Source organism: Phocoena phocoena, chromosome 4 (genome assembly GCF_963924675.1).
Source record: "Phocoena phocoena chromosome 4, mPhoPho1.1, whole genome shotgun sequence".
Lineage (NCBI taxonomy): Eukaryota > Metazoa > Chordata > Mammalia > Artiodactyla > Phocoenidae > Phocoena > Phocoena phocoena.
The window spans coordinates 10,839,768-10,862,913 of NC_089222.1; the positions used below are offsets into that span (position 1 = coordinate 10,839,768).

The 23,146-nt window shown below is 40.4% G+C and overlaps 1 protein-coding gene across 1 annotated transcript in view; it reads left to right on the forward strand.

Annotated features, from left to right (window-relative positions):
* TBC1D5 (TBC1 domain family member 5) overlaps positions 1 to 23,146 on the forward strand; it is a 343,310-nt gene that overhangs the window by 196,120 nt on the left and 124,044 nt on the right. Inside the window, exon 13 of the mRNA XM_065876432.1 lies at positions 14,420 to 14,526. Within this exon, the coding sequence (XP_065732504.1) occupies positions 14,420 to 14,526 (107 nt within the window). The remainder of the gene's footprint in view (positions 1 to 14,419; positions 14,527 to 23,146) is intronic.

The window sequence follows — 23,146 nt, forward strand, 5'->3', positions numbered from 1 at the left end:
TTTTGGTACTTTGTTACAGCAGCCCTAGCAAACTAATACAATGCCCTTGGCAGTTAAGTGATTGAAAATAATCACACTCAGTCTGTGGGATTAGATCCCAGTGTCCTTGCTTAGTTCTCATTCTGCCCAGTTCACCATCAGCATCTCATATTTAATTTTTAACAAAAGTATTTGTATAAGTTTCTTAATTCACCTTGAAGAAAGCTTTCATTCTCTTTGAAAGTAATTGTCAGCCAAGTATAATATTCAACCACTTAATAAATTTCATAGAAACAGACAGCATGTTCTTTATGAAGCCTCAGAGATGGAGCCCAACCTCCGTGTTGAGAGGTTAGGAAAGAAGCTCTAGGCCACCGGGCTGATGTCAGGCAGACTGGTGCTCACATCACCTTTAATATCCCTCAAACCCTGCCATGATTTTATTAAGTAAAAGTAAAATTTCACATTGGAAAAAAAGCAATACGAACATTACCTATACAGATTTTAAAATTTAACCTTTGAAATGAAGGTCAAATGGCTACTCTTCAAACAAAACTTTCACTTTTCCAAAGATACAGACCAGAATTATTATAAATAGATTATTCCCAAATATTTTAATCAAACTACAAACATTTTTACTTTCTTATGTGTTGTAAGAAGTGCTTTGTGTATTCTTTGCTGGATTATATGGATTAAGATTGCATGCAAATTTTTCACAGAGCTAGAACAAAAAAGTTTCACAATCTGTATGGAAACACAGAAGACCTCTAATAGCCAAAGCAATCTTGAGAACGAAAAATGGAGCTGGAGGAATCAGGCTCCCTGACTTCAGACTATACTACAAAGCTACAGTAATCAAGACAGTATGGTACTGGCACAAAAAAAGAAATATAGATCAATGGAACAGGATAGAAAGCCCAGAGATAACCCCACGCACATATGGTCACCTTATTTATTTATTTTTTTTGCGGTACGCCGGCCTCTCACTGCTGTGGCCCCTCCCACCGCGAAGCACAGGCCCTGGATGCGCAGGCCCAGCGGCCACGGCCCATGGGCCCAGCCACTCCGCGGCACGCGGGATCCTCCCGGACTGGGGCACAAACCTGCGCCCCCCCGCATCGGCAGGCAGAGTCTCAACCACTGCACCACCAGGAAAGTGCAGTCACCTTATTTTTGTTAAAGGAGGCAAGAATATACAATGGAGAAAAGACAGCCACTTCAATAAGTGGTGCTGGGAAAACTGGACAGCTACATGGAAAAGAATGAAATTAGGACACTCCCTAACACCATACACAAAAATAAACCCAAAATGGATTAAAGACCTAAATGTAAGGCCAGACACTAGAAAACTCTTTAGAGGAAAACATAGGCAGAACACTCCATGACATAAATCACAGCAAGATCATTTTAGACCCACCTCCTACAGAAATGGAAATAAAAAAAAATAATAAACAAATGGGACCTAATGAAACTTAAAAAGCTTTTGCACAGCAAAGGAAACCATAAGCAAGATGAAAAGACAGCCCTCAGAATGGGAGAAAATATTTGCAAATGAAGCAACTGACAAAGGATTAATCTCCAAAATTTACAAGGAGCTCATGCAGCTCAATATCAAAAAAAACAACCCAATCCAAAAATGGGCAGAAGACCTAAATAGACATTTCTCCAAAGAAGATGTACAGATTGCCAACAAACACATGAAAGGATGCTCAACATCATTAATCATTAGAGAAATGCAAATCAAAACTACAATGAGGTATCATCTCACACCAGTCAGACCGACCATCATCAAAAAATCTAGAAACAGTAAATGCTGGAGAGGGTGTGGAGAAAAGGGAACCCTCTTGCACTGTTGGTGGGAGTGTAAACTGATACAGCCACTATGGAGAACAGTATGGAGGTTCCTTAAAAAACAAAATAGAACTACCATATGACCCAGCAGTCCCACTACTGGGCATATACCCTGAGAAAACCATAATTCATAAAGAGTCATGTACCACAACGTTCACTGCAGCTCTATTTACAATAGTCAGGACATGGAAGCAACCTAAGTTCCATCGACAGATGAATGGATAAAGAAGATGTGGTACATATATACAATGGAATATTACTCAGCCATAAAAAGAAATGAAATTGAGTTATTTGTAGTGAGGTGGATGGACCTAGAGTCTGTCATACAGAGTGAAGTCAGAAATAAAAAAACAAATACCGTATGCTAACACATATATATGGAATCTAAAGATAAAAAGAAAATGGTCATGAAGAACCTAGGAGCTGGACAGGAATAAAGATGCAGACCTACTAGAGAATGGACTTGAGGACGTGGGGAGGGGGAAGGGTAAGCTGGGACAAAGTGAGAGAGTGGCATGGACATATATACACTACCAAACGTAAAATAGATAGCTAGTGGGAAGCAGCGGCATAGCACAGGGAGATCAGCTCGGTGCTTTGTGACCACCTATAGGGGTGGGATAGGGAGGGTGGGAGGGAGGGAGATGCAAGAGGGAAGAGATATGGAACATATGTATATGTACATCTGATTCACTTAGTTATAAAGCAGAAACTAACACATCTTTGCAAAGCAGTTATACTCCAATAAAGATGTTAAAAAAAAGAAAAAGATTACATGCAAAAATAAAGGTTAGGAGATAAGGAAATATAATCCTATTATACTCCTATAGTATAATATAATCGTATTATTACTCCTGTAATAGTTTAAAATCGAGCTGCTCTTCTCACACTTTTTTTAGTGACTGACTTCATACTGTAAGTCACTCATGTGGTCCCCTCCTTCCCCTGGCCTTACCTACCTAAATCTTGCTCCTGTTCTCATGCCTCGGGCAGAGTAGCTTTCCCCCCACACCCAACCTTCCCTGATTAGTCTAGCCCTCATTGAGCTCTCGCTTTTACAGTCCTATAAGGCTTTAATCAATGCTACTCAACGTAGCACTTAATTACACTCAGTCTTATATTGTTCTTTCCTGTGAGTGTGCACCTCGTTTTCTCAACTAGACTGTCAGCTCCTCAGGACCAGGGCCGATGTTACAGTTCTTCCCGGCTCCTCAAAGCATTTGAAGCTCCTGTCGTGCTCAGTTAATATTGAGGGTGATCTCAGACAGAAGGGCGCTCTAGAGACCTGGGGTGAGGGCATGGATTCGTGTGCCATCGTTGCTGAGAGGACAGGTGCCAGAAGCTCTTTTCAACGTGGCTTTTGTAAAGAAAGCATTGTCTACTTTTAAATTAAGTACCTCGATTTTTTGCTTCTTATCTCTTATTTATTTAAATTTTTATTTTGTTTTTTACTAGTATCAAAGAAAAACATTTTCTCTAATTTACAAAGTAACGTACCTTTTATTTGTCTTGTAAATTGTATTAATAGCTAAAACACTATAATCAAATCTATTTAACAGTAGATTTTCCTAACCATCTCGCAAATGTTTATTGTCTCTTTTAATTGACTTTTCTTTCTGAACACTTTGTAAATGGAAAAGTTTCTTTTTGGCGCTTCTGTCCACTTCCTGCCTTGTTTTTTCAGCCAGCATCAACATGGCACTGCACTGTCATTTTCCTAGGTTTTCTGTAGGGCTCTCCTTAGTCATTTCTCAGCCTGGCCTGGTGTGGCAGTTATGTCCTCTTTGTGGTTTAAAACATTGCTCCTTTTTATTTCATTTTAGATCTCCCCTTACTCCTCAGCCATTATCTGTCTATCTGCCAGTATTTCCATCTGTCCTACCCCAGAATTTCTGTTTCTCTATTTTCTCGTTAAGAGCATGTTCAACATTATACTGATGTCAAAATGCAGTTAATTTCAACGATAAATGGAATGTATTTGTCTTGTCTGGAAAAGCTTTACCCAACCTCAGGGACTAGGAATAAAGACTCTCCCAAATCACACAGTGATGTGCCACAGAGTTTATATCAAAGCACAAACTGGGAGTCTTATTTTTGAAGGAATGTTTAAACAGTTCCTGACTGCCAGCTCTCTTTCCTCTCAGACATTAAATATTGTCAGTTATTTTTATGACCATCTCAGATGTAGATATTAATATACCCTTTGGGTTACACGTGTACCATTTATATTACTTCATGTTTTTAGTCTGATGTACCGGAATAGCACGTTGTCTTTTTTTTTTAATGTTTAGATTTTTTTTAATAAAACAGGCTATTTTTTGGAGAATTTCTGGCTCACAGGAAAATTGAGTGGAAAGTACAGAGAACTTTCCATCTGCCTCCACGCCCACATACACACTGCCCACTGTACGATCAGCATCCCTCACCACGGCAGTCCATTCGTTACAGTCGATGAACCTACACTGACACAGCATCATCACCCAAGTCCATGGTTTACTTTTTATTTTTAACATCCTTATTGGAGTATAATTGCTTTACAATGGTGTGTTAGTTTCTGCTTTATAACAAAGTGAATCAGTTGTACATATACATACGTTCCCATATCTCTTCTCTCTTGCGTCTCCCTCCCATGGTTTACTTTACAGTTCACTCTTGGTGTTAGACATCCTGTGGGCTTAGACAAACGTATAATGACGTGTATCCACCCCTATATATCGTACAGAGTCATTTCCCTGCCCTAAAAATCCTCTGTGCTCCACCTGTTCATCCCTCTTTCCCCTCTAACCCGTGACGACCACTGATCTTTTTATTGTCTACATAGTGTTACCTTTTCCAGATTGAAATATAGTTGAATCATACAGTATGTAGTCTTTTCAGATTAGCTTCTTTCACTTAGTAATATGGCATCTAAGTTTTCTACATGTCTTTCAGGTCTTGATAGCTCATTTCTGTTTAGCACAGAATACTATTCCATGGTCTGGATGTACCAGTTTATCCATTCACCTACTGAAGGACACCTTGGTTGCTTCTGATTTTTGTCAGCTATGAATAAGGCCACTATAAATATCAGTGTGCAGGTTTTTGTGTACAAGACATAAATTTTCATCTCATTTGGGTAAGTACCAAGGAGCACGACTGACTGCTGGATCGTATGGGAAACGTCAGGAGCTCAGCTGAGCTGGGCGCGAGAGAGAGCCAAGCTTCTAGGTGTTGGAGTAGCCAATTAAAGCAACAAGTCAAAAGTGGAAGAGTTAAGCCTTTAGTCACTTACTGTGGTGGTAGAATAAGCAGGGGTCAAAACCTGGAGAAAACGCCAAAGCCTGTGTTCCATTTTCACCCACGGAACGGCACACTGGTTGAGGGCCAGGTGATCAGCACAGATGTGCCATCTTCTCACTGTTGAGGGAGCCCTGAGCGAAAAAGTCTGGCAGTCTATGAACCCTGAGATGGTGGTGGTGTCGGAGGGCGGGACGTGAGCAGAAAGGCGAGGGGTGGAAGAGTACTGGCTACTAAGTCACACGAGGGAAGGCGTCTTCACGGTTTCCTCCGCCTGCCTCCACCTGACAAGGACCACTGCCCAAGGCCTCAGATAAAGAGATCTACGAACGAAGGCACCGGGGCTTGGAATACAAGTATGTGGAAAATCATGCCCGATGAGTTGGCCTGAGACCTTGATTGCAGCTCCTTTCAGAGGATGCAAGGTGCTGGCTGTGCACCAGGTCCGGAGTGGGAAGGGCATTTCTCCCCTGTGAGGCCTGTCAGAGAAAGCCTTTGGTATTAGGCTTCTTCAAAGAAAAAGAACCAGTAGAATAAAGAGAGAGAGAAAGAGAAGAGGAGATTTCTTATAGGATTCAGCTCACACAGTTCTGGAGGCCTGGAAGCCCCACAGTCGGCTGTCTGTAAGCTGGGAACCAGGAAAGCCAGTGGCATAATTCAGTCCAAGTCTGAAGGCCTGAGAACCAGGGGACCAATGGTGTAAGTCCCAGAATCCAAAGGCCTGAGAACCAGGAACTCCAATATCCAGGACATCGTAGCCCAGAGAGAGAGAGAATTCACCCTTCCTTGGCCTTTTTGTTCCCTTTGGGCTCCCAGCGGATTGGGTGATGCCCACTTATTGACAAGGATGGATCTCTTCACTCAAGTCTACCGAATCCAGTGCTCATCTCTTCCAGTTGCACACTCACAGACACACCCAGGAATCATGTTTACCGGCTATCTGGGCATCCTTTAGGCTGGTCGAGTTGAAAACATAAAATTTATTATCATACCTTTATAATTGCCTATGGTCAGGCCTGAAAAATCACACACAACTGCCTTTCCGTATGGCTGTACCACTCTGCATTCCCACCAGCAATGCCTGAAATTTCTTGTTGCTCCACATCGACACCAGCATTGGTGGTGTCAGTGTTTTGGATTTTGCCCCTTCTACTGTGTCATATTGTCTTTAAATTTAATGTCTATTTTTTGCCTCAAAAGAATTTTAATTTATACAACTCTAGAAATAGAGATATGAAAAGAGAATTAATTTCCTGCTGAAATTCTGTTCCATGTTCAAAATTAATAGTTGATACCCCACCCTGGCCTTCTATAAAGGGGAAGAAGTGGCTTATCTCCTGTACCGTAATCTTACCCTTCCACACACTTACTCCCATTCCACAGTTTTCTGTTGCCCTCGAAAGCAATATGACAGATGGATTCAGGAACCCTAGGATAACTTTTATGGGCAAAAGCCAGCAAAATTACATGCGTCACTGGAATTTTACCCAGGAATACTCAAGCTTCCATGTCCATGTGTTGCTGCCAAAGGAGAATGCGAAGAGTCCTGCAGGGTGACTGGGGCCATTCTGTCTGATGCACAGAGAAAGGATGGTGGTGATCTTTGCTTCCTGACTACTTATTTCCTCATTTCTCCACCCAATTGCCTCCCCACCTAGATTCTTCTTTCCCTTCAATCCACCTGCCCGGGGGTTCAGTAGAAATGTCATTAAAGTGATAAGGATATCAGATATGAGATGTTATGTTAAGGTCCTGCATTTACCTCCATTGCTCCTAAAACCCCATTGAAATAGCATCAACCCATAGGACACAGAGAATTAGGAAGGAGACAATTAGGGTAGTTTTGGAAGCAGGAAAACAGATGGGTGAGTGATAACTGACTTATCAGATCCAAGAAAGCTAAATACAAAATTGATAATGGAGAAAGCCAAGAAATAACCCATAGAATTCCTAAAAGTGTAGAAGTTGGCAGTGTTGGGTACTTCTGGAAATTGGTAGGGGGAGGGAAGGAGTTAAGACTAAAAAATGAAAACTGGTTGAAAGTCTATTTAAGAAGCAGTTACACCCAGATCTCCAACTGTACCTTCAGGATTTTTCCTCTGCGGACGGTAAAGTGGAGGGTCTTTGAAATTTCAGTGACTGTTGAACCGCCAGTCTTCTTTCTCAGGATGTCGAAGCTAGACTGTCTCCCTCCGGGAAGAGTCTGGGAGAATCTTCTCTGAGGGAATCTAGTCAGCACAAGAGAAAAGGCTTGGAGTGGCCCAAGCGTGACCTATGTCAACCCCCAGCATTCACAAACCCACCCAGCTATGCGCACACAGCTGTCTTCAAGATGCCTTTCTACTGCCCCACTCCTCCACAGGAGCAGGTAGCCCCAAACCACCACAGGATTGAGGAGAGCGTCGACATGAAAACAGAGATCTAAACAAGCAGCCAGGAAGAAAGCAACTTGGAGGCCACAGAGACTGTGCAGGGAGGAGAAAACTTCTCAGAGAGCTGGGAAATACATTATTCAAAGGGAAAAGTGTAATTGAAAAATAAAGTATCATGGAAATAGGTGGCTGGAATATAAAATTGAAGAAGTGTCCCAGAAAGAAGCACATGAAACCGTGAGAAAGCAAGAAAGAAAATTAGAGGACCAGGCCGGGAAATCCAACATCTTGCTATCATGACTTCTTATTAAAAAAAAAAAGAAGAAGAAGAAGAAGAAAAGGAGAGAGGGAGGGGGGAAGGAAGGAATAAGAAACAAATAAACAAAGTAAAACGGGAGGGAGAAAATCATCAAAGAAACAAAGAGAAATTTCTAGTTCAACAAAGGCATATGAGTTTCTAAATTGAAAGGGCCTGTTATGTATGAAAACAGATGCAAACCAAGGTATTTATCATCAATCTACAGAAAAATGTGGGGGAGGAGAAGAGAAAACAGATCACAGAAAGGATTAGGAATTGGAATGGTTTGAGGCTTTTCAACTGGAAGCCAGGAAACTCTGGAACAATGCTCCCAGCAATCTCAGGGAAAAGTATTTCCAACCTAGAATTCAGTACCTAACCAAACTATTAATTAATGTCAAAATAAAATCTTTCAAACAGAGAAGTTTTCAAAAAATTCATGTCCTGAGCATAAAGCTTTTGGAGAGATGGCCTCCACCAAAATGAGGGAGAAAAGCAAGAAAGAAGCAGGTAGGTACTCTAGGAAATAAGGATACAACACGTGAAAGAGGTAAAGGACATCCTCAGGGTGAGGGAGCAGGCCAGAGGCCTCATGAGCAATTTCCTAAAAAAAAAGGAAATTGACAAAATATCTAAATGTTTTAAAAGTATTAAGGGGAGATTTATATGACTAGGGGAGCATTTAAGATTAAATTACTGTTAAAAATATACACAGCAAAGCAAATGAAAAAGCAGGCAGTTATAAATTCCAGGAAAGGAACAAGGCTATACAAGAAAGAGTAGTCTTGATATACTCTGTTGTTCAGCTGTGATAACATTTGCCTGGTTATAAAAATGAAAACTCGAGAAATTATTCTAACCAAAATTTTGATACAACTTCACGTGGGAGAGACGAAGAGTGACGTGGAGGTGGGTGGAGGGTTGAGTTTCAGTGCTGGGGTGTGGTCGTATATGGCAAATTGTACACACATTATACGTGCTTACTGGCTTTTTTTTTTAACATGTTAGAGATGGTAGTTGTTCTCAGTCCATCTTGTTACCTTGAGAAGGTATATCTAAATGTGAAATAAATAATTTGACTAGTGTTTCACTTCAAAATGTTCCAGTTGTAAGTAGTTAACTCTGACTCAGACATAAGCTAATGGTCCCGTTGCTTTAAACTTTCTCAAAACAATCATGTCTCTGGTTATCTTTACTGAGCTCATTTTGTTTGTTACTACTGGAGAAACTTATTTATTTTATTTTTTTATTTATTTTTAATATCTTTATTGGAGTATAATTGCTCTACAATGGTGTGTTAGTTTCTGCCTTTTTTTTTTTTTTTTTTTTGCGGTACGCGGGCCTCTCACTGCTGTGGCCTCTCCCGTTGCGGAGCACAGGCTCCGGACGCGCAGGCTTAGCGGCCATGGCTCACGGACCCAGCCGCTCCACAGCATGTGGCATCTTCCCGGACCAGGGCACGAACCCGTGTCCCCTGCATCGGCAGGCAGACTCTCAACCACTGCGCCACCAGGGAAGCCCCTAGTTTCTGCTTTATAACACAGTGAATCAGCTGTACATATACCTATATCCCCATATCTCCTCCCTCTTGCATCTCCCTCCCTCCCACCCTCCCTATCCCACTCCTCTAGGTGGTCACACAGCACCGAGCTGATGTCCCTGTGCTATGCGGCTGCTTCCCACTAGCTATCTATTTTACGTTTGGTAGTGTATATATGTCCATACCACTCCCTCACTTCGTCCCAGCTTACCCTTCCCCTCCCCGTGTCCTCAAGTCCATTCTCTAGTAGGTCTGTGTCTTTATTCCCATCTTGCCCCTAGGTTTTTCATGACCTTTTTTTTTTTTTAGATCCCATATATATGTGTTAGCATACGGTATTGGTTTGGAGAAACCATTTAAACCAACTCCCTTAGACCACTCCAGAACAGTTTAGGCCCTTTAAAGCAGGGACCCCCAACCCCTGGGTACGGGTCCGCCGCCTGTTAGGAGCAGGAGGTGAGCGGCAGGGGAGCGAGCGAAGCCTCATCTGCTGCCCCCCATCGCCCCCATCACCGCCCCATCGCCCCCCATCTCTCCCCATTGCCCCTCCATCGCCCCCCATCGCCCCCCTCATCGCTCCCCATCGCCCCCCATCGCTCGCAGTACCGCCCGAACCATCCCTCCCCCACCCCCGCCCCCCATCCGTGGAAAAATTGTCTTCCACAAAACCGGTCCCTGGTGCCAGAAAGGTCGGGAACCGCTGATTTAAAGGTAGAGGCAGCAAAGTCAGCTCTGCTTCAGGTGGTGGGAGTGCTATTTATTTAGCAAGAGTCAAGCAAGATGGGGAAGCACATGACCTCACTTCCGTGCCGTTCTTACAGAATCCCTACAGGTAGAGTTAATGCTTTTTATAAATGAGAGAAATAAGGTTTAGTGAAGCTAAGCGGCTTGCGTAAATTCACACCCACAGTAAATGACTAGTCAGCCTTCTGATCTAGATCTAATCTACATCGTCTGATTTCAGATTCCATAGGTTTTCCTAAACGCCGCTCACCTTTGTCTTAACCATCCCTGAATAGGCACTTCAGAGTGTGGCTTTAGTACTTTGTTTTTAAAGCATATACATCCTTGTGTGCATCCTTGTGTGCAAGAGTTAACACCTGTCCTTCTGAAACTATTCCAAAAAACTGCAGAGGAAGGAACACTTCCAAGCTCATTGTATGAGGCCACCGTCACCCTGATACCAAAACCAGACAAAGATTCCACAAAAATAGAAAATTACAGGCCAATATCACTGATAAACATGGACGCAAAAATCCTCAACAAAATACTAGCAAACCAAATCCAGCAGTACATTAAAAGGACCAGACACCATGATCAAGAGGGGTTTTTCCCAGGGATACAAGGATTTTTCAATATCTTCAAATTAATCAGTGTGATACATCACATTAACAAATTGAAGAATAAAAACCATATGATCTTCTCAATAAAGCATATACATCCTTGATTTCAAATGTAGGTAGATATAGCAAAACTCAGTCTTTTTTTAGTCTTTCACTTTTTTTTCCTTGTGTCACTGCCCTGCTCAGATAGAATAAACACTGGAGAAGGAACAGTGTTGTGGATTAGTTTTTCAAGTTCAAGAAAAATTTACTGCAAAGATCATAACTAAATTCTTCTCCTATCAGATTCCTACTATTTTATTTTTTAAATAGCTCGTATTATTCTCCATTCGAGTACGCTAAATTGGACACAGTTATTCAAAAGGGACATAATACTGGCACATGTAATTGCAAATGAAAAGTACAAGTTTTCATTAAGAAATTCGAGGTGGAAATACACGTTTTCATTAAGAAATTAGAGATGGCATTATCAGAAGGCAGGGAGCAAGAGGAAGGTGAAACCTTACCTCTACCCAGTTAGGTTTTCCTCTGAGATTCTTTCACAAAATGATTGAGAGATAAACAGGCAAGTTGATTAACATGTATACCTCATGCGCATACGGGAGATACCCAGGGGAAAATGAGCGACCCTCAAAGAGATGGCTTTAGATTTCAGGATTAAATACCACCTCAATAGAGAAAGGGGAGGGGTGTTGTAGGCCTCTTAGGGGAGAGTAAATGATTTTTAGGAAAGATGAATGGACCCTGAGAAGAATAGATGCAAGCTATCTTTGTGACAAAGTTTGGCTGGAGGAATTTATGACAGTTGAGTTCCTTTTGGAGCACTTAGGGAGTTAAAGATAAGCGGAGTTCAGAGAAAACCTCTCCAGCTCAAAATAGTCAGTATACCAAAGGGGCATATTTGGAGGTGGCGCGTCCTGAGCCCCTGTAGCCAAACTTCAGGGTGCCACGTTCTGCTACCTTTCACAGCTCAGACTCATTCGCCATCATATCCCTAGTGCTACTGCCTGGCACGGGATTTTGTAGATGCTCAGAAAACGTACGTGATATTCAGTGACTGGAGGGATGGATTGATGGATGGGTGGATGGTTGGATAGATGGATGGATAGGAGAAAGAACGTTAGCTCCTTCGTTTGTTATGCAAGTAGAATAGTAATATGTTATTTAACTTCCCTTCTTTTGTAAAATGTATTTTATTTGTATTTGTAAAATGTATTTTACAGCTTCCTATAGTTTCAAAAGTTTTTTCAAGTTGTAATAACATAGGATTGTCGCTCTGGTCCCTCCAAATAAATGCCTACCTATGTCAGGCTGCTTTACACACTGGGTTAATCTGATCTTCCAAGCTACTTAAAACTATTACACAAGAGTACTAACATTAAATGACTTTTCTGTTTGCAGTGATTATTTGCATCCATTATGTCACTTGCTTTTCAAAACAATGGCCTTTCAAAACAAAGCCCTGACCCTGCCGCTAGACTTCTGAATTTCAAATCTTGGTCTACCACCAAATCACTGTGTGATCTGGGCAAATGATTTAATCCCTCCAAGGATTAGTTTTCACATCTGTAAAACAGGGTTAATAATAATTGTACCCTGTGATAAGATCGTCATAGAAGTTAAATGAGATATGCCGGTAACGTTCTTGGTATGGGGCCTGGCCTGGCCTCGGAAAGGCTTCAACAATTCGTTATCATCTTAGAGGTAGTAGTAGCAGTAACAACTGCTTGTTGTTACGTGTCTGCTCTCTGTACTTTCATTTTCTCGAGGGTGAGGACTGTGTTTTGTTCATCTCCACCTCGTCTCCTAACGTAGGGCCTGTCATGGATTAGGTACTCAACAAATGATTATTGGAATGAATGAGGTAGGCAGGTAAATTTTTTTTTAATCGTAAAGTTGTTTTCCAAATGACTGAACTTCAGCTCTGAGAGGTTACTCCCAACCGGTTTTGAGCTGCTGCTGTAAATCAGTCACTTAGATTATGTCATTGAGTCTCCAGGCAACTTTATGAAACGTTTTTAAGTGGCGTCCCAGGATGAAAGCCCACATCTTTTTCTTTTTCTTTTTTTTTTTTTTGCGGTACGCGGGCCTCTCGCTGTTGTGGCCTCTCCCGTTGCGGAGCACAGGCTCCAGACGCGCGGGCTCAGCGGCCATGGCTCACGTGCCCAGCCACTCTGCGGCATGTGGGATCTTCCCGGACCGGGGCACGAACCCGTGTCCCCTGCATCGGCAGGCAGACTCTCAACCACTGCGCCACCAGGGAAGCCCCAAAGTCCACATCTTTGAATCCCGAGCCCAGAACCATTTCCACTAAACTCTCCTGCCTGTCTTACAAAATATACAAGAATTCTTCCTGGGTCTGTTACTAATATATAACCATTATAGCATTTGGGAAAATAACTTTATGAGTTAGGAAATGAATTGATTATCTAAGTTTTATTTATTTGTTAGATTGCAAAGAAAACTGGACATGAAAATGTTATACTATTCTCAGTACCCTAGGTTTTTGAATTCTAGAGTAAAAAAGACAACAGGCAACTGAATGTGAATATGATAAAATGAACAAATAAGAAAAGAGGAGTCTGAACAGATAAAGAAAGGGTAGGATAAGTGAGTACTTCACAAATGAAAGCAGATGTATGAAATTACAAGCTGTCAGATAAGCAAAGGAAATGAAAATGATAAAGTGGTTCCTTACATAGATTATAATTATTCATTTTGCCCAGTCCTGTCCCCTTTCTCTGTAATGTTCATGGGAAGGGGGATGTTCCCAGCAGAAGAAGGAAAGAAAAACCTAAGAGTCAAGGGTATTTCTGATCACAAAAAAATTATTTTGTGACTTACGTTGTTTCTAGTGAGTCACAGTTGTTTTCCTACGGAATATTTTTCAGCTAACCATTCTGATTAATGAAAAGGATTCAGTCACAGCCACAGGAAGTTGCAACTGTAAAGTTTGTTCGCAATCATGCTGCCGAGGCCGTCAGCCCGGCTTACAAAACAAGAGTCGCTAATGGGCGCAACTGTGACAGCAGTGGCAGATGGATTGCCAAGAAATGAAGTAGTTTACATAGACCTGCCTGAAAAGATGTGTTTAATAATTGCAGCCATAATTAGGTTGATTTGGGGAAAAAAAATTAAATGACGGTCTAAGGAGCACAGTTAGGCTAATCTATGAAGATTTTGACACTTTTCCTCCAAGAAATGCTGCATAAATATCTTTCCTAAATTTCTTGTTACCTTTAGGAAAACAAATAATTGGAAGAAATTATATTCTCTTTAATTTTGAACTATGTAATATTTATATATACAAAAAATAAATGTAACATATGTAAGTTGTGAAGCATAGTAATCAGGGTACATAATATTTTATGAGAATTTTAAGCTGGTTCTTTCCCATTCATAAGATTTTTGTTACTAATTTCCAAGCAGCAAAGCTAGAGACATTTAAATACAGCCATATAAATGGCAATAAATGTGCATGCTTCTAAGAGTTTATTTGTGTTACAAGCGCACACACAAATCTATATCTGAGGCTCTTCCTTCCAACACCGCCCTGACGATGAGTGCTGGTATATTAGTGCAGTGTGCTGCTTCAAGGGCCATTTGGTAACGATCCCCTCTCCCCATTTCCTTTTGTCCAAATCAGTCGAGTTATTGGTTTGCTTTCTTTGAATCTAAGTTGTTAATTTTGTTTCTCTTAGTAATGCAGTTATCTGAAACAGCATTGCTTCTCAATTGCTTTTGTTCCCCTTTTATTTAGTGATCTCTAGTAACTACCAGACCTGTCTTGGCCTTCTGATGCATTACCCACTCATCGGGGATGTTCACTCGCTGATTCTTAAGGCTCTGTTCCTTCGCGATCCCAAGGTAAGCTTTCCATGTGGGATGTGCACAGTTTTAAGTGGGGTGAAAAACTGGTTTCTCTACGTGACTCCAAGAATTCCTAATGTAGAATTTGCCTAATAGCAGATGAATTGCCTACAGGCCACAACTCCACATACCTGATGGTCTAGCAGCTCAGCGGGCAAATTCAAAGGACACTGCCCTGAGAAACAGGAGCGCATGTCTCTTGTAACTCAGGAGGTTGTTCTGCCCACCTGCTTCCTTGTAACTCAAGGAAATAGTTGAGCACCTGCTTCTCCTTATAACCACACTTCATGCAGGGGGCCAACTGACCCAGGTATAGCCTCATGAGCCATGTGAAGAACAAGACATTAGACCTCTAAAAAGGACCAGTTTTCTAAGAGTTTATGATGCAGTGAGACACTAAATTATTTCATATTATGAACATGTATTTCTTATTTTGCGGGTGAAGAGTAACCTAATAAAATAAAGATTTAAAGAGTCTTTAATGCTGATTTCTCTGTTTGAACTTAAAGCAAGTCACCAAAATTTTCTTTACACTCCAGAGAAAAAGTGTGCTCTTTTACAACTAATGTTACATTTCTTGAAAATAAGAACATTTAATGATCTAAAAAAATCTGTGAATCCTTGATGCTTTTGAGCCAAACAAAAATATTGGATGAAGTATAAGAGAGAAAGCTTCAAACACGAGGACTAGGATGCCAGGCGCTGGGTGGTAATCCCAGCCTTTGGCTCTTTGGCAGAGCTCCCAGCAATCGTGTTGGCAGTTGTCGAACTGTCTTTGAGTCAGTCTGTCTGTGGATTCCACTGCCAGAGCTCTGTCTGATCAACGTGGACCTCCAAGTTCAACGTACATTTTGATTCTGAAGGATTTCTGTCCTTTCATCGGTTGTTGACTTCAACATTTGAGCATGTATTTATTCTTTGCTTGATTTAAAATTATTGTTTTCCTGTGCCTATATCCATTTTCTTCAGAAATACACAATTTTATGTCATTTCTCCTATACAAAATTTCATTAAGTGTCAGAAATACAATCCATCATTTCTCTAATACATAAGGTAGCATTTTTTTTTTCTGGTAAGGCTTAGGAGTCAGACTATGAAAAAAACCTACAGTCTCATATTTACTTTTTTATGTATATGTAGGCTGTATAAGTATATATTTTTAATATGAAATAGTCAAAATTATGGCATATCTATAAAAGGAATAAAGGATGAAGCTTCTGGTCAGTGAGGTATCTGAGTTTTGGTCTACAAACTTAAGGTAAATTCTATCTGCTCAGCATTGAGAATTATTAGGGTCATACAGAGTGGGAAAAAATTGCTAAAATAGCTGTTTGAATTATCTACTTGTGGGATTTGTTGGGTTTAATTGAAAGGAGAAACGAATATGTTATCTAAACCTATCCATCTTGGTAAGTTTTTTCCTAGCTAAATATGGTTGATCTTCCTATAAACCATTCACTCTTATGGTTGCAGAATTCTGTATACGAAATTCCTCAATGTTGTTAGTGGAATCCGTGATTTTATTAGAGTACTTTTGACATTAAAAAGATAGTATATGTAATATAGAGACTAATTAAGCCAATTCTACAAGTATTAAGAAAAATTTTCTCCAAGGTTTAAGAGAAACAATGTAATAGCATAAGTATCTAAAAAATAGTATTCCCCACTTTTACATTCAGAATCTTACCAAGTAAAAACAATCAAGATAATTGTCCAAAAGTTAGGACTTTAAACTGGTATTTCTGAGACATGAGAAACTGGGCAGAAGGAGGGAGTCATGTGTAAAAAGCTCCTGAGAACAAGTTCGTGGCATGATGATATCTGTAGGGGAAGATAAAGCAAGCTGCAGAGTACTTAAGGGGGTTTCAGACGGCCAACCCAGCAAGGTGGTAGTTTTAGTTAAGTGTATGTAATGGCTGATCCATTGACATTATTAGTAAATGTCAAATGGTAACTAACATCACTTGGCATATCTGCTAATTGGAGATCTATCGCAGTGTGGTGTCCTGGGTCTTGCCAGGAGCCTGAGCTAGGAATCGGGACACTGGGCCAAGTCTTGACTCTCCTACCAAATGTCCTTGTGATCTGGGGATTCACGCTTGCTAAGCCTTGGTCTCCTCTTTTGTTGCCTCTAACAACCTACCCAAGCAGAGCAGCCTTTGACCATAAAGAACTGACGTCTAAATAATAAGATGCAATCCAGTGCTACAAAGGCACAAAAGGAAAAAAAAGAAGTAAGTTTATATATATCGTAAAAATCCACCAGTGGATAGAGCTTTCAGTGTAGTTCATGTCAACTATAAAGTCATAGAGGAGGCCATGTAAAGAGAGGGAAAGACGATGCTAGTACCCCACCCATAGCCTCTGAGGATCCAGACCTCAGAGTGCTTGAAATGTTTTCTATTTATTAGCAACAATGAAACACTTAAATCAGAGTAAGTATATAAACACACAAGTCTCTATGAAGTGACCTAGTAGGAAGAGATTTGAGGCATGAAAGTTTACTGTCCTGTATCCCAGCTTCACGTGGCAGTTGTGCTGAGTGCTGCTGACAGACTCAATAAAATAAAAATGAACAAGGAGTTCTGGGCCTCCCTAGATTCATTGTCAGCCTTCAGAGAAACACTTCGTCCCGCCACTATCCCGAAATCCCAGTGGAGACTGCTCAGTTGAGAATAGACTCTGCAGTAGAGCTTGAGACACTGAGCTGTTACTTATTGTCTATCAGATGTCAGCTTTACTGTGAAAAGATTTCTCATTTGAACAGACTGAAATAATGGGCTGGTAAACTGTAATCACAGGATCATACTCGTTCACGTCTCCAAGTACTTTGATATGCTTCCTTTGGTCCTCACTACAAGCTCCGAGACAGCAGAGCGGGTTATCTTTCTTCCTTCTTTTTCAGTGCAGAGGCCATGTGGCTTTCCCAAGGCCGAAACGCTTGTAAGCTTCCAAACTAGCTGGAATGGTTCCATGACCCTTGTTTCTACTCATCCCCTCCTGAGGTTCCCAGCCTCTGTTCTTCCTTCCCCAGGAAGCCATTCCCAGACTAGATAAGACACGTCTTCCCTTTGAGTCCTCATAGCCCCTTTTAGTTTAGCGATTTGCTTGTATCTTCTATCAATTATCCCTCCTCATCATCCTGCTCGTTTGTTAGCATTTAGCTCTGTGTCGTGCAGTGGTTGGTATTAAGAAGACAATGGTAGCATTGAATGCTGACTTAAGCACTGCGCCTCTTCTAATACTGACTCTAATCCAGGTGGATCTCACTCACTTTACATATTTCTGGAACCCATATCCACATTCCACAGAAACCATAGCCAATGGTATATTTGTCAGCTGCCATTTTTATCAAGATGGTGAAGTGACCCTACAACTTGAACTGAAAGAGCATCTAGTTCCTTAATTTAATATCGATCAGAATTATTTGAAAACCTGTTATCACCTTCAAATATTATGGAACAAAGAAGATACAACAAAGGATCTAAGTAATATACTTCGGGGCTTCCCAGGTGGTGCAGTGGTTGAGAGTCCACCTGCCGATGCAGGGGACACGGGTTCGTGCCCCGGTCCGGGAAGATCCCACGTGCCGCGGAGCGGCTGGGCCCGTGAGCCATGGCCGCTGAGCCTGCGCGTCTGGAGCCTGTGCTGTGCAACGGGAGAGGCCACAACAGTGAGAGGCCCGCGTATCGCAAAAAAATAATAAATAAATAATATACTTCACTTAGACTGTGCAAATTTCAGAACTGCCAAGAATCAAGAGTCTAATTCCGCTCCTCCTTCTGTAATATGAACAAACTGAGGATCCAGGTATTTGAGAGACTTTTTCAAGGTCACAAAGCTTGTCAGTGGCAGAGCTAGCCGTTGAACCAAGGTCTTCCAGCCACCCTTCCACACAAGAGCTGTAGCTTCGTTAGTTTTAAAAATAGTGGAATCCTAGTTACCGATATTTCTCATACAAATTCTTTTATTTGTAGTAGATATTTATTTGCATCTGTAATAAATGAAAGTGCCACGTATATAAGTGACCCAAGAACTACTTGAAATGTTTGTAAATGTATGCTGTCTGAAGAGACTGGATATCAAATATCTGTAGCATTCTATACTCTGTTCACCTTACGATATGGTTTCTATACTTAGCTCTTCAGACCACAATCCTGATTCTCGTTTTCCTTTTATTATATTAGAATCACTGAGCAGATTTCCAAAAACAATCCACTAAACGAAGTAGAGGAGTGGAATGATGACAGTCTGAAAAATATGAAGTGATTAAAAAACATTGTTCTAACTAGTTGTTCAAATTCCAAAAAAAATTTAAAACCCAATTAGAAACAAAAGTCATAGAAAATGTGAACATATTGTGTTCCTTAAATAACCAGATGTTCTCTCCTTCCTGAAGGCAGTAAGGGCTAGGAATAAAAGGTTTAAAACTATTGTTTTAAGTTAACTGTGAATTTTGCAAATCTGTTTTTTACCCTTCAGCAAATAGAATTCTAATACAGAAACATAAGCAAAGTAATTTTCATTTTTCGGTCCTCTCTTATTTGTGTTGTATGTTGAAGTGTTAATCTTATCACAAAGACTTATTACAAATGAAATACAGTACATGAATTAACATTGTAGATTATTCAGTAAGAATTTGACAGCTACCGTTTGTTTTGAAGACTAGAATAGTCCCCCAATATTATATTTCTGGTAAGTTTGTAAGCATCCCTGTTATTGTTTATGGGAGAAAATTGCTAGAAATAAGACAATTTAATTTTATAGTCATTCTTGTATACAGAAGCACAAAATATATATACTATAAAATAAATATAAATATATATATATATAAAATATAGTGTACAGTGTTCTTGTGCTTGGCCAATTCTGATTTGGCTTTTGTTCGGAGTTATGTTAAATATTGCTTTTTTAAATTATAACGTCTGAATATTCAGATTTTATGCAGGTAATGGATTTTTATTCTTTAATTCCAAAAACCCTCACTGTACATGCAACTTTTTAATGTCAGGTGGCTTTAGTAAAATGTCACATATCAGAATTGAAAAGTGGTGAGTGGATTCAAGCCGAGTGATGATGATAGAAAATGCTTCATTCCAGAAATGCCATTATAATGTCATCTTCTCTGAGCAGTGAAGGACCTAAAATCACACACACTGACTCTTTGAGGAGCATGCACGGTGTCCATTTATTTACTTTTCCTGATGTTCCCATCCGAGGTTCTGTTCAGATTTCCTAGGATGTTTCTTGTCTGATTTTGTTACAGAAAGAATGTGTTACTTCTGTCTTCACCATCCTTTTTTTTTTTTCCCTCCCCTAAAAGCTGGAGCATTTCTATGAGAACTGCCTTTCTTGGAGAATCATTTTTTTGTGTGTGTTTTCTCTCTCAGTGACGAAAAAAAAAAAATGTGTTTTTTTCCCTTCATATCTGAGCTGCATGACTATATATTGTTCTTTTTTATCACTAGATTATAACCAATTGGATGTTTATTGTAGTTAGTAGTTAGGTATTGGTGACTCCTCAGTTATGTTTTCACATTCAGTCAGAAATATAGACTTTTTGACATAGACTCACATTAAAAAAAAACTCAAGTTTTACTTCAGAGTACATGGTGGCTTTCAGAAATCTGTAAGAACAATCAAAAGATCTTTATTGAACCAGTATTTGAAATTTGTTATTATGTTCAAACATTTCATAAAGTAGAATTGTGGGTTTCTCAAAACTTATTAAGGGTTTCCTAGTGCCTTAAATAATTTTGGATTAGTTTTATAAAAGTATTTTGAATTCATTAATTTATTCAGCAAATCTTTATTGTGTATCACAATGCACTGGGCACTGTTTAGGTTCTGGTGATATAAAGGTGAACCAAAAAAATGGCCCTTATCATTATAAACAAGTAAACAAACAAGAAAATACTCAGTTTGTCATGTGTTATAAAAGGTACAAATGGGGTATCATCCTTAAAATAATAAGAGGAGGAAGAACCTGAGCTGGGGAGGTACTATTTCCGGTGAGAACTATTGGAGGAGAAGGAACTAGCCAGGCAAAGAGCAGGGAGAGGAGCCGCTAGGAAGGGGAATAGCAAACACAAAGACTCCAAGGTAGGAAAGAGCTTGGACTCTTCATGGAACTGGAAGACCAGCAGCCTGGGGGACCCTACCTGAGACAGACACAAGAGCCAGGGGAGGCTTGCTAAGGTCACCTTTTGAAACTCCAGAAAGATTGCTGGATTTGTGATGATTCTTCCTGATGATTAAGACATCCTCTTATTATAAACTACTCTTGCTCTCAGCCAGAAGTTCCAAAAACTCTTCTTAAATGAGTTCCCCACTTGATAAAGCACATTCACTTATTCAGACCTCTAGGCTGTCACATGGGTCCGGCCAGTAGGTTCTTGTTTGATTTAAGAGGACTGGGGCCAGGACTCTGAACACTTTTGGTCATACATATATTACTTTTATCTTTTAAAAAACAATCTTGGCTGCCTTCTATATATCACCAATCTAGTCAGTTTTGCTCTCATTCATGTCAGCATTATGCTCACTGTGTAGTGTCAAGGTAACTAGACCCGTCTTTCTTGTCTACCAAATGAGAGCTTTGCAAGGTCAGGGACTAGATCTTCAACAGCATAAATCCTGTGTCAGCCCCTTGAGGGAAGCTCAGAATTCAGGTTTCACTTCTGTCACAGCCTGCTGTGTTTATTGAGCAAGTCACCCTTTTCTTGAACAAAGAGGCTAGATCACATAATGTCAAAGGACCCTTCTGGCTCTGTTTTAGCAAGATGCAGTTCAACTCAGCAGATCCCTTTTTTTTTTTTTTTTTAATTACTTACTGTGTGTAGAGGATGAGAGGGATGAGAGTTGGTCACAGTCCTTTATAGATGTGAACAAAACTGTTAGAGAAGGTAAAATGAGTGAGACTATTGCAGAAAGGACAGCTGATTTGGGCTTGGATAGTCAGAAAGGATTCCAACTGGGCTTTTTTTTTTTTTTTTTAACATCTTTATTGGAGTATAATTGCTTTACAATGCTGTGTTAGTTTCTGCTGTATAACAAAGTGAATAAGCTATGCATATACATATATCCCCATATCTCCTCCCTCTTGTGTCTCCCTCCCACCCTCCCTATCCCACCCCTCTAGGTGGTCACAAAGCACCAAGCTGATCTCCCTGTGCTATGTGGCTGCTTCCCACTAGCTATCTAGTTTACATTTGGTAGTGTATATATGTCCATGCCACTCTCTCACTTCATCCCAGCTTACCAATTGGGCTTTGAAGAATTTTGTTGGGACATGTTATTCCATCTTAAGAAAACAGTATAAGCAGAGCTCCTGAGAATTGCTGAAGCAAGTGGCCGGGTTGGGCCTGGCAGTTCTCTAGCCACAGTCATTCACGGACCCCTCAGGGACTGCCCTCAACATCTTATATATTAGCAGACACTAATTTTTTTTTTTAACTAAAGCATAGTTGATTTACAATATCATGTTAGTTTCAGGTGTACAGCACAGTGATTGAGTTATACATATATATGTATATTCCTTTCAGATTCTTTTCCCTTATAGGTTATTACAAAATATTAAGTATAGTTCTCTGTGCTATACTCAGTATTGGTTATCTATTTTATATATAGTGTGTATATGTTAATGCCAACTTCCTTATTTATCCCTCCGTCTCCCCTTTCCCCTTTGGTAACCATAAGTTTGTTTTCTCTGTCTGTGAGTCACTTTCTGTTTTGTAAATAAGTTCATTAGTATCATTTTTTTAGATTCCACATATAAGCATTATCATAGGGTATTTGTCTTTCTGTGTCTGACTTACTTCACTTAGTGTGATAATCTCTAGGTCCATCCATGTTGCTGCAAATGGCATTATTTCATTCTTTTTATGGCTGAGCAATATTCCATTGTATATATGTACCATATCTTCTTTAGCCATTCATGTTGGGTGGACATTTAGGTTGTTTCCATGTCTTGGCTGTTGTAAATAGTGCTACAGTGAACACTGGGGTGCATGTATCTTTTTAAATTATGGTTTTCTCCAGATATATGCCCAGGAGTGGGATTGTTAGATCATATGGTAATTCTATTTTTAGTTTTCTGAGGAACCTCCATACTGTTCTCCATAGTGGCTGCACCAATTTACATTCCCACCAACAGTGTAGAGTTCCTTTTTCTCCACACCCTCTCCAGAATTTATTATTTTTAGACTTTTTGATAATGGCCATTCTGACTGATGTGAAGTGATACCTCATTGTAGTTTTTATTTACTTAGTTAGTTAGTTAGTTTGTTAGTTTTGTCTGTGTTGGGTCTTCGTTGCTGCGTGCAGGCTTTCTCTACTGTGGTGAGTGGGGGCTACTCTTCTTTGCGCTGCGCGGGCTTCTCATTGCAGTCGCTTCTCTTGTTGCGGAGCATGGGCTCTAGGCACGTGGGCTTCAGTAGTTGTGGAACGCGGGCTCAGTTGTGGCTTGTGGGCTCTAGAGTTTAGGCTCAGTAGTTGTGGCGCACGGGCTTAGTTGCCCCACGGCATGTGGAATCTTCCTGGACCAGGGCTTGAACCCATGTCGCCTGCATTGGCAGGCAGATTCGTAACCAAAAGTCCCTCATTGTAGTTTTGATTT